Source organism: Apodemus sylvaticus, chromosome 1, assembly GCF_947179515.1.
Source record: "Apodemus sylvaticus chromosome 1, mApoSyl1.1, whole genome shotgun sequence".
Lineage (NCBI taxonomy): Eukaryota > Metazoa > Chordata > Mammalia > Rodentia > Muridae > Apodemus > Apodemus sylvaticus.
In genome coordinates, this window is record NC_067472.1 from 106,073,699 (window position 1) to 106,084,364 (window position 10,666).

The 10,666-nt window shown below is 45.3% G+C and overlaps 1 protein-coding gene across 1 annotated transcript in view; it reads right to left on the minus strand.

The window, feature by feature from the left end:
• The window catches only part of Xrra1 (X-ray radiation resistance associated 1), a 64,402-nt gene extending 53,753 nt beyond the window's left edge, over positions 1–10,649 (minus strand). Inside the window, exons 1-3 of the mRNA XM_052157722.1 lie at positions 10,420–10,649; positions 7,348–7,415; positions 2,356–2,453 (exon numbers count right to left, since the gene is read on the minus strand). Coding sequence (XP_052013682.1) covers positions 2,356–2,449 — 94 coding nt within the window. The 5' untranslated portion in view covers positions 2,450–2,453; positions 7,348–7,415; positions 10,420–10,649. The remainder of the gene's footprint in view (positions 1–2,355; positions 2,454–7,347; positions 7,416–10,419) is intronic.
• Positions 10,650–10,666: the final 17 nt, after the last annotated feature.

Consider the following 10,666-nt stretch of genomic DNA (forward strand, 5'->3'; position numbering starts at 1 on the left):
TATCTATCTATCTTTCTATCTATCTTCTATCCATCTATCCATCATCTAACTATCCATTTATCCATCTACTTATCTTCTACTAGCCTCACTTCTTTAAAGAATCCTGACATATTTCCCAAAAGTGAGTTTTACCTATAAAAATATTATTGTGACATTTGAACAGTGATTTTATATTTCCCTGTCTTTTGTATCATTAATGAGAGTTTTACCACAAGAAAAAAGATGTTTCTTCTCTCCCACTTATTTATTGACTTAAATGTTTATTTATATCATTATGGGCTCATGAATATTTATCCTACCATTACTTATTTCCCTGTCTAGGCTATTTATTCCCAGATTTGGCTCTGTTGTTGTTGTCTGACTCCTGTGACCTTTCAACCTGCCCTCAATGTTTTTCTGAGCACTTCTTTACTTTCTGGTATCACAAGTCATTTAATGCCCAATTCTTCTCTCCTTGCCTCAGACCTGTGAAGATCTACTTTCTGGGGAGTTCTTACTCCTTTCATTGGAGAATGGTATTTAGAAACCAAGATCCAGGCAGCAAGTATATTCTTCATTAAGTCCACACTTCCTTGGTCTCAGTGAGTACACATACCAACACATGTAGACAAACACCTTCCTCCCCCATCTGTCTCTCTGTTTGTCTCTGTCTCTTTCTTATGCATGTGGAGAGAGTTTGAGGGGAGGGAGGGAGAGGAAAAAAAAAGCATAAATCCACATTGATTGTTTCCTCACAGGATTCAAACAAGGTAGGTGGCCAGGGACGATGCCTAAGTGCAAACTAAAATCCCTTTGGAGCAGCAGGGAGAACATGGCTAGGATGTGGCTTAGCGGTAAAACCCTGGCCTGTCACATGTGAGGGCCTATAATTGGTCCCTAGTTACTACACCCCTCAACAAATTAGAGAATAGGCTAAAGAAGAGTCAGTCAATATCCTACATATTCCATGGTCCCCCTTTCCAAGGTTTTTCTCTATTTTTGGTTGCTAGTACTCAACCATGACCTAAAAATATTAAGAAATTCCAGAAACAAAAGAGAATTTAAAGTAACTTTGTAGAGATAATCTCTTGTGCACTGTATAAAAGCATTCACCTGTCAATAAGGGCTGATTGGCCAATGAGCTGAGGCAGGATTAGAAGGTGGGACATTCGGCAGAAACAGAGAAATTCTGGGGGTGAGTGAGGTGTGGGAAGATGGCCCCCACCCCCAACTCTAAGAAAGACGGACACATGATACCGAAGGAGAGATAACTAGCCATGTGAGTTATGAGACAGTGGAAATGAGCCCAAGCCTGTGGCCTGAGTATTTATTCATATAATAATTATATGAATATATTTATTCATATAATTAAGTCTCAGAGTCATTATTTTGGGGAACTTATATGTAGGTGGGAAAGCCCACAGTTACATAACTTATTCATTATAGCATACTGATATAATTATTCTATTTACTATCAGCTAACTAGAACAGTCTTACCCCTGTCAGTTAATCTCATACTATTCCTAGTTTATGAATTAGACCTCATCAGGTCTATATGTATGGAATGATGCAGTATATATATGTGTATATGTACATATATGGTTTATGTGCATATATGGTTTGCATTACTCATGGTATGTGGTTTGCATTACTCATGTTTTAGGCATTGACTAGTCGATCTCTCTACTGAAGGTAAGGGAGTACTTAACAGTAGAGTGGGCAACAAGTCACAAAACCAGGGGTTAAAGAAGGTGGGCCTTTCTCTTGACTAGCTCATCTGAAGCAACAGATACTTGACTTCTAGACAGTGTTCCACCTCTAAGGCTGTGCTCACTTTAAAAGTCCCTGCTCGGGGCATTGGGGACGGGGCTTTTACTAGATGGATAGTTGAAAAAACTACAGAAGCATTAGTGGCTTCATTCGGGAGTGGAACATGACTGCTCATCTAATAAGAGAAATGGGAAGAAAGGTGCACGGCAGACTCGGGGGTCATAGATGACCTTTGAAAAATGTAGCAGAAGGGAAGGGCTTCGTGGATGGAAGACTCTGGCTAACTAGGACACTCGGGACAAACCCAAAAGCTTTGTGAGAAGAGCATCCTGGGAAAGAAGCGTACATAAAGAAAAGGGGTTCTGGCAGAGAGCAAGGGTGGGCTAGGCTGCAACTGGCATGGCGGGCCTCTACAGGTGTCAGCAATGAGAGGCCACTGAACAGGAGCCATTATGGTTAAAGACACAGTACAGAAGGCCTACTGAGGCTGCTGCCAAAAGAGAGATGGGAGGGGGTGGGTCTGAGTGATGAGGAGAAATATGGCAAAAATGGCGCAAAGCAGGAACTGGGTGTAGAGAAGAGGCAGCAGCAGAGACGTCACCTCACCTTCTTCCGGCAGCCGGAGGAGACTTTTGGCTGGAAAGCAGTTGTTGAGGCAAGGCTTGCCGTTATCCATTTTGTACATTCCTGAAGACACCATCTCCCTGAAGGACACAGGGCAGCAGGGAGTCAGAAGAGTAAAAAGGCCAGGGAACCCTTCACCCAGTGCCGTCCATGAGCTTGACAAGACCACTGTGCCTTGAGCATCCTACATCTAAGGACCAAGAGGCTCTGCTTCAGAAATGGGGCTGCTATGAACAGATGAGGGAGGCGGGCTGGGCTTTCCACGTCAAACCAGTCCTAATTCAGCAGAATACTAGATTAGGCTCAGACAGACCTGGTTTGAATTTTTGCCTTGCTGTGCGATAAGCAAGTTCTGCTACTCCACGGAGCCTCAAAGCCCCCATCTGTAAAGTGTGTGTATGTGTGTGTGTGGGGGGGGGTGACAATCCTACCCTCACAGAGGAGTGAACAGATCACACATGAAGGGCAGTTATCTTTGTTTTAACACAAGTCAGAGAAATGGGGCTCACATTTTAGGAAAAGTGATGCACAAACCAAGTTTGGACTGGATAAATCTGGTTTGAGGGGTAAACTGAATTTCCTGATGGAGAGAAGAATAAATAGTCCAAAAAGAAAGAGCCACAGAACTGAGGGTATTGAAGTGCTCAAGAAGAAGCTACCAGTCTCAGGAAGGGGTAGGGTGTACATCTAGGACTCTTTGCCAGCGAGGCAGAATGGGGAAGATAGTGCCGGCTCCTGAAGGTTATCTGCTATGAGGGGTGGGGCTGGGGGGGTTGGTTGTGGTTTCAAACTGTAGGTGACTGGAAGGTAAAGTCAACTTCTGAGCGAGGGTGAGGGGGGCTTGTAACCCAGGAACTAAACCAGCATGAAGAGAAAACACCCCCGAGAGGAGCTGGGAAGCCAGGTAAGGTTACCTGCTAACACAGGCCCTGAGGAAATGACAGTCAGCCTCCAGGGAAGGGGAGAACTAAAGTGCAGTGGGAAGAGGGAGGCAGAGTAAGGTTTCCAAAGATCCGGGCTGTGAAAAGGAGGAGAGAGGCAAGCAGGAAGGCATGGTAAAGAGAAAGCAGGCAGCTGGGCAGGGTGTGTGGTGTGGGGTGTGGGGTGTGGGCTGTGGGCTGTGGAGAATGTCTGGGGATGCAGTCCCTGGCTCACAAACAGAGCAACGACAGCCAACGCTTCCCCGCTAGTCCCAGCCTTGGAGGGCAGTCACTACAGAGCATGGGCCAAATGCTGGTGAGATGCTTACTGTGGCCTTGGACACTTAAATTCGTTAACATTTCACAACACTGCCTCAGTTTCTCCCTCTAGTGAGATGCAGACAGTAAGTGGAGCTCCTCTGTGGAACTGTTTTGATGATCTAATGAGAAGATGTCTGGGAATGGGCTCAGGAGAGGAGACGGCACCTGGCTAGCACACATGGATAAGCTTCTATGACGACCATCATTAACGGGATGAGAAAGGCCAGCTATGTCCCTGTCACCAAGAGGAAGGAGCAGATTTGAGCAGGGGAGGATGAGAAAGATGGGCGGCCTTACCCCCATCTGGGGGCAATCAGGAGAAAGGGTACCTGGAGCCTGGGGAATGGTTCCCTCCACTGAGGAGAAGGAGGGACAGGGAAGGAAGGCGCCCTCAGGGACAGCTACAGTAGGGAAGACATTTTGCATATTCTGACATTTCTCTACTACCTAAGGAATAAAAAGAATATAAAGGAAATAACGTTTTACTTCCTGTTGGTTGTACACATATGTATATACATGTATACAAAAGTAAATGTGTGCACATGCATGCATACAGACAGAAACTGGGAAGGAGATACGATTCTGCCTCCAGTGTTTGACTTGGGCTTTTTTTTTTTTTTAAATCAAATTGTCACTGTCTTCAGAATAATTTCTCAGAGGAGTTGCTACCTACCCCTAATCACAGTTGAATTTATCATCTGTCACTCAGGAAACAGGAAGTTAAAGAGTTTTCAGAGTTCAGGAAAGATGACGAAGAGCTGAGGTGTGGCAGAGGCCTTCCCTGGCATGTGCAAGAGCTTGAGCTTAATCCCAGCACCACAAAGAAACCAAAACCAAACCAAAACCAAAGGCCCTGTTCCCATCATCTGTGTGTATTAGTCCTTGTCTGTCTGGTGTCAGCCCTTGCATAACCTTAAGTAGCTAAGCCTGGGAAACATAGGCCTTATAGGAATTGGGCAGCTATATATAGGATGGAGATTATATAGATATAGATATAGATATAGATATAGATATAGATATATATGAGAGAAAAGAGAGCTGGATGCCCGAGGCAGGAGGGAAGAGGAGGGTATGTGTGAGAGTGTCAGCTCCTACTCAGTCCTCCCCAGTTGCTGCTGAGCTGAAATCTGAGTCAGCATTGCCACATCGTCCCCAGCCCCTCTTTCCCCGAGAGAAGTCTGTTTTTGTATGGAATCTGGTTATTTAAGCATGAGCAGATCATCTCTCACTTTGAAACAATGTGCAGGCCGAACCAAGCATATCTGAGAAGCTAGACAACTCTGAGGCTACTCTTGGTTTCCTGTGATGAGAATCCTTTGACTTTCACAGCTCAAAGTAAGACATTCTATTCAAAAACAAACAAACAAACAAAACCACCAGAATACTACTATTACTTAGCTTTGCAAATCTGACAACAAGCATTTGCTGTTGCCTGGGAGTGCACAGCAGGGGACTACCCAATGTGGCCTGGACCCTGTCCTGGACCCAGGGCCTTTCTTTTTATCCTCTGCTTCCATTGGTTGTTTGCTGTGACAAAATTCCACTCACACTGGTCTAGCGGTCTGCCCTTCTTCTCCACTGCCTTCATTCACCTCGGACTGTGCCCTACCTAGACTGCCACCATACCCTTCTGACTGGATTCTCACCGGGAGGAGGGCCATAGGCCCTGGTCATTTTGTTTTGTTTTGCTTTTGCTTTGTTGGAGATAAAACCCAGGGCCTCAGACACACTGGGCAGGTTTTCTGTCACTGAACCCAAGGCCCATCATCCTGCACTTGGAAACTGTTCTCTGAGGTCCTTGGCGTCCCTACCCTATCTTCCCAGGCTGGCCACTCCTGTCCATTTAGCCTATGAGGGTGTATGGCAAACTGTTCCCAGCTCTGTCCCTTGTGCTTAGTATTGCTCCCGCGTAACATGTCCCTTCTGACTCTGTCCACCTGGTTGGTCTCATCCATTAAAATTCAGTCATGGAGCCTGCCTCTCAGAGATCTAAGTCTCTTAAATTGTGAAACCTAGAGATTTTTTTTTTCCTTAACAGACTTTAGTTATCAAAAAACCTGCTTTGGGGCAGCTTCAGATAATGTGAGACTCTCCAAGTCCCACTGGCTGAGGGAAGGGAGTTACGTGAAGTCTGTGAGACGTCAGGATTGGAGTATACAGGAAGCAACCATATGTGAGAGAGACAGTGAGGAAGCAGGGATCGAGGTGTCCGGGGAAAAGGTTTCCTTGGAGTGACAAACCTGAGGTGAGGCAGAGGGGAGTGGGCAGTTCCCACTGAACTAGGAACTCAAGTTTGGCTCTAGTTTCTGCCCCACGGCCTTGGGCCAGCTACTTTACCTCTCCAAGCCTGTTTTCCCACACAGAAAAATGAACCTAAAAATTCTGTGCCTTGGGGAGCCGTGGCGAGAAGGACCTGAAGCCGTGGATAAAGTCCGTGGAGAAAGCCATCTTTCTACACCGCACACGTGCTGTCCCCTCGAAGCCTTCACTGTTGTCTCTACTGAGAAGCAATTGTGCTTCTGCTGAACTCTGAGCATATTTATTCACTTTGTAATTTTCTCCTTTATGACTCAAGCACTTCCGACCTCATAAGATAAACACCAACCATGCAAAAGCTCCCACAAGGACTGGGGACCTCTGAGTCTGAACTATGTCAGTTCAAACGCCTCTCTTCAACCGTGGGATCTAGCGCCTAAGACGCACCTAATGGACATGAGCGATCCCTGATGAAGGACACCATGGTACTCTTGGGACCAAGGATGTATACAAATGCCATCTCTCTAATTTCCCTCAGGGAAAGGGCAGTGTTACGTAGTTAATTGTCTGTTTATCCTAACACAACATCCAGCACATAGCAGATTCCACAGGAAATCTGTTGTTGGATGAGGAAGTAAAGGCTGGGCTGTCCTCTGGTTTAGTGAGGAGCCTGTGTGTATTCTGACCCCTGAGCTCCTTCGTCTAAAGGGTTGGAAGCTTTTCTCGTGTGGTCCTCTGACACTCCGTACCTCTAGAATCATATGGTACTTTATTATTATTTTGTTCCCCTCACCAGCTTCCCACCCATTTCAGGGTCTATGATTACCTCATCTGTATAAACCCACTTCATGCTTAGTTGGTTTGTTTTTATCAACAGACACTAACTAGGGTTAGTGTCATCTAGGAAGTACGAATATCAATTGATAAAAAGGCTCTATTAGACTGGCCCATGGACAACCCTGTGGCACATTGTTTTTGATTAATGGTTGGTGTGGGGAGGGCCCAGGTCTCAGTCGGAAGGCATCCTGGGTTGTGGGAGAAAGTAAACTAAGCAGGCGTTCCTCTGTGGCCTCTGCTTAGCTCCCGCCCTGCTTAGCTCCTGCCGTGGCTTCCCTGGTTGTTAACTGTGACCAGGATCTGTAAGACAAGCAAACCCCTTTCTCCCTGAGTTATTTTTTGTCAGTGTTTTTTATCACAGCAATGGAGAGCCAAACTAGACCACCCTGATGCCCAACACAGAGCCTAGAATTCTCTCAAAGAAAGGTCAGGTGACCAGGTACAAAATCAATTGATTTGTTTTTCAGGATACCTCTCTGGAGAGCAACCAATCTATCAGTTAGTCAGGTGACAGACAGCTAGCCAGGGAGCTCCTGCGCTAATCACTGTGGGGAAAATGCTAGAGACGGCAGCTGCTAGAGAAGGCTCTGGCAATTCACCAGATACTGGGGGCCAAGCTTCAGGTCTATCTGGTACTTACTTGATCTTTGACCTCGGGAATGATTCTTTGCCTTCCTTTTGCTTTTGTTTCTTTACCTGTCTCTTAACCTGTAAAAGAGATAATGTGATTCTTTTTAGCCCATTGTTAAGCACTCTTGAACCCTAGCAATTATATCCTGTTTTGGATCATGGAGCCTTATGCTCCAAAGTGTGTCTTGTATGAAGGGCTGGGCGTGTGTAGCAAGGATGAGAGAATAAAAGCAATGTCAAGAAAAAGATGGGGAGAGCTTTGAGGAGAAAGGGGGCGGGGAATGCAGGCAGTGTGCTCAAGGCCCTGGGTTGGACCTGACTGTCATACATGCGAACACACCCAAAAGATACAGAAACAAACAGAAACAAACACAGGCCTAGCTTTCCAAGAGCTACATTGTTGAACAGTAAAGTGCAGCTGCACTGTTTAAGCAAGCTACAAAATGGACCAGTGGTAAAGGAAGGGGCCATCTAGAACATCATTTCAATGAAATACATTTTGGCAGAACAGAAGCAGAAAAGACAAAGTTGAAAGGTAAGACCCAATCTGGGAAGAATAAACACTATGCATTTAACACAAAGAATAAATCCAGCTCAGGTACTACCCAGGACAGAAATAATTACAGAAATCCCAAAACTCAGCATGGAGGGAAGGTTTGTGTATACAACTAAAGGGCCCAGAAGGGGACATAGCTCCTAGTTACATTTTTCTAGAATGTAACCCCAATAGAAGCATGAACTTATCTTTATGGTAGAAAATGAAAGTCCAAGGTCCAGATTTGAGGGCTAACTTCAACTACCTCTAGTCTCTATCTCAAACTTGAGAGCTAAAGTCAAGCTGACTTAGTACCTCCTAGCTCCAACCCACATGCGTCTTCTGTCTATTTGTCTTGTTCCTACATCTATGTGCCTGCATCACCCCACACTATACAGGCACTGATGCTCCTGATTGGCAGCTGTTTGCATCCTCCGGTCCTTTGTCTTTATCTTGATTCTTGTGATTGCTTTTCCTGCACCTCCCTGCTCCCAGATTGACCCTCTGCTTCTATTTCAGGCCCACTTCATTTCTTTATAAAATTTAATTTTATGTATTTTGCCTACATGTGTGCAGGTGTACCCAATGCCCACAGAAAACAGAGGGCACTGGATCCCTTGGAACTGGAATTATAGATGCTTGTGAGCCTTCACATGTATGCTAGGAACTGAACTGGAATCCTGTGCAGAAATACCAAGTGCTCTTTCTTAACTGCTGAGCCATCTCTTTAGCCCTTGGGCCTATTTCTTAATGGAGGTACTCCAGTCAATGTATCAGAATGACCTGCTTTTCTGACTGTTCTCCACTACACCCACCTCAGGCTGAGGCCTTCCAAGGGCAAGCCTAGGTTCTAGTATCCTCTTCATCTCCATCATCTCAAACAGGACATGGCCTATAGAAGGCTGACTCATAATAAATGCTACCTCAACATAAACAAAATGCTGCAGGCATACTTTGTTTTGTCTGCAAGGCAGGCAAATGCAAGGACCGAGGGAGGTTTCACAGAGCTGGTACCATCAGATCTGGGTGCTAAGAAACAGAGAAGTGACAAGAGGGATAAATGGCAACAACCAAAAGTGATGAGACACTCAACTGTGAAAGGACAAAAGAACCCCTAGGTGTCCCCATTTAAGGACCCCCATTTGTCTCCATTTTCAGGACCAGGACTGATTTTAAAAAGGCTGTAAGACACCAGCTTCAGTAAAATACCATAAGTCCCAGAAACTAGGTCAGAAGGCACCAGCTCTAGGAACAGACCATAAAATCCAGAACAAGTTCATAAAACCTTTTCCCTAAGAACAACTTGGAGATAACCACAAAAACGGGGAAATGTCTTGTCTTAGTCCATTTGTGCTGGGCAGCCCTATCTTATCACATGATTGAATGGAATGTTCATGACATAGGAATGTAGGCCACTGATCACCTACGACCCCTACCACCTGTCAGTGCAATTGTAGATTACCTAATCCTTCTAGACAGTTTCCCCAGTTCCCTATAAGAAGGCCTGCATGCGTTTATCTGGGGTCACCATTTCAAGGAATGGATGACCCCTGCATGTTGGTTGTTTCTGCGAAATAAACACTCTTTGTTTTTGCATACTATCTGAGTCTGGGGTCTTCCTTCAATGATTTTTGGACCCTTACAACTGGAGTAGCCAGGAATTGCTTCATAGAGGATGAAATCTAATCTGCTATTCTTTAGTGATCATGTGAACACAGCTTTGCCAAGAACATTTTGTCTCTTTCATTCAGAGGTGTATGCTAAGTGTCTAGAACAGGACCGAGTACATGCTAAGCAATTCAGAGGCTGGGCATGGCAGTATACGCCTTTGGTTCCAGCACTAAGGAGGCAGAGGCAGGTGGATCTCTGGGAGTTTGAAGCCAATCTGTCTACACAGTGAGTTTCAGGACAGCCAGGCCTTATGGTGAGACCCTGTTTCAGAAAAACAAAACAAAATGTCTAGTGAATTCAGTATCTGGTCGATCATCTGTACACATATAGAAAATATATAGGTATAAAAACTAAATAATCCAATATAATATGGCATAAAGTGATATTACTATAGGATATCCCATGCCTCTAGATTAGCAACCAGATTTATTTTCCTTATATGCCTTAGTTTCATTCAGTGTCAAGTTTCATTGGTGTTCAATGTTTTTCTCAATATTTATAAAAAGTCACATTGTCAAACTGGAAACATAATTTTAAGTTAAAAAACTAAAAAGCTGGCTGTAAGTGTGTTCTGGCTTGTGGTAAATTCCTTTTCTTGTCTAAACAGAATTATTCTGAGACTGACACAGAACGGGTGGACATAAGTGCATGTAGGGCACACTGCCTGGCACACAGTAGGCACTCAATAAATGATAGTTCTACAGGAAACATTACTAACAGCTAAGATGATAGTCACTTCGGAGAGAATAATCGAGCTAATGTTCTACCATCAGGGATAGAAAAGAGTGAAGAGCAGGCTCTACCTCCCTTCTTAGGACACAACATCTGGGGCTGGAAAGACTCGTAACTCGAGCAAGCTTAAGTTTCCAGCCACACCTGCCTTCGGCGTCGTTTCCGCCTCCGAAGAGTCCGCGGAGGCGATGTCCCTCTCAGGCGGAGTGCACGCCTGCGAGCCTCACGGGAATCTCGGAGTCGCTCCACGGTGGCGCTTGCCACAGCCTTCCCCACCCACTCCTTAGTAACCGCGACGATGTAGCTAGCAACGTAGGAGGCAACCGGCGACGGCAGATTCTAACTACAAGTCCCGTCAAGCCCTGCGGTCACTTTCAGCCCTCGTCAGCAC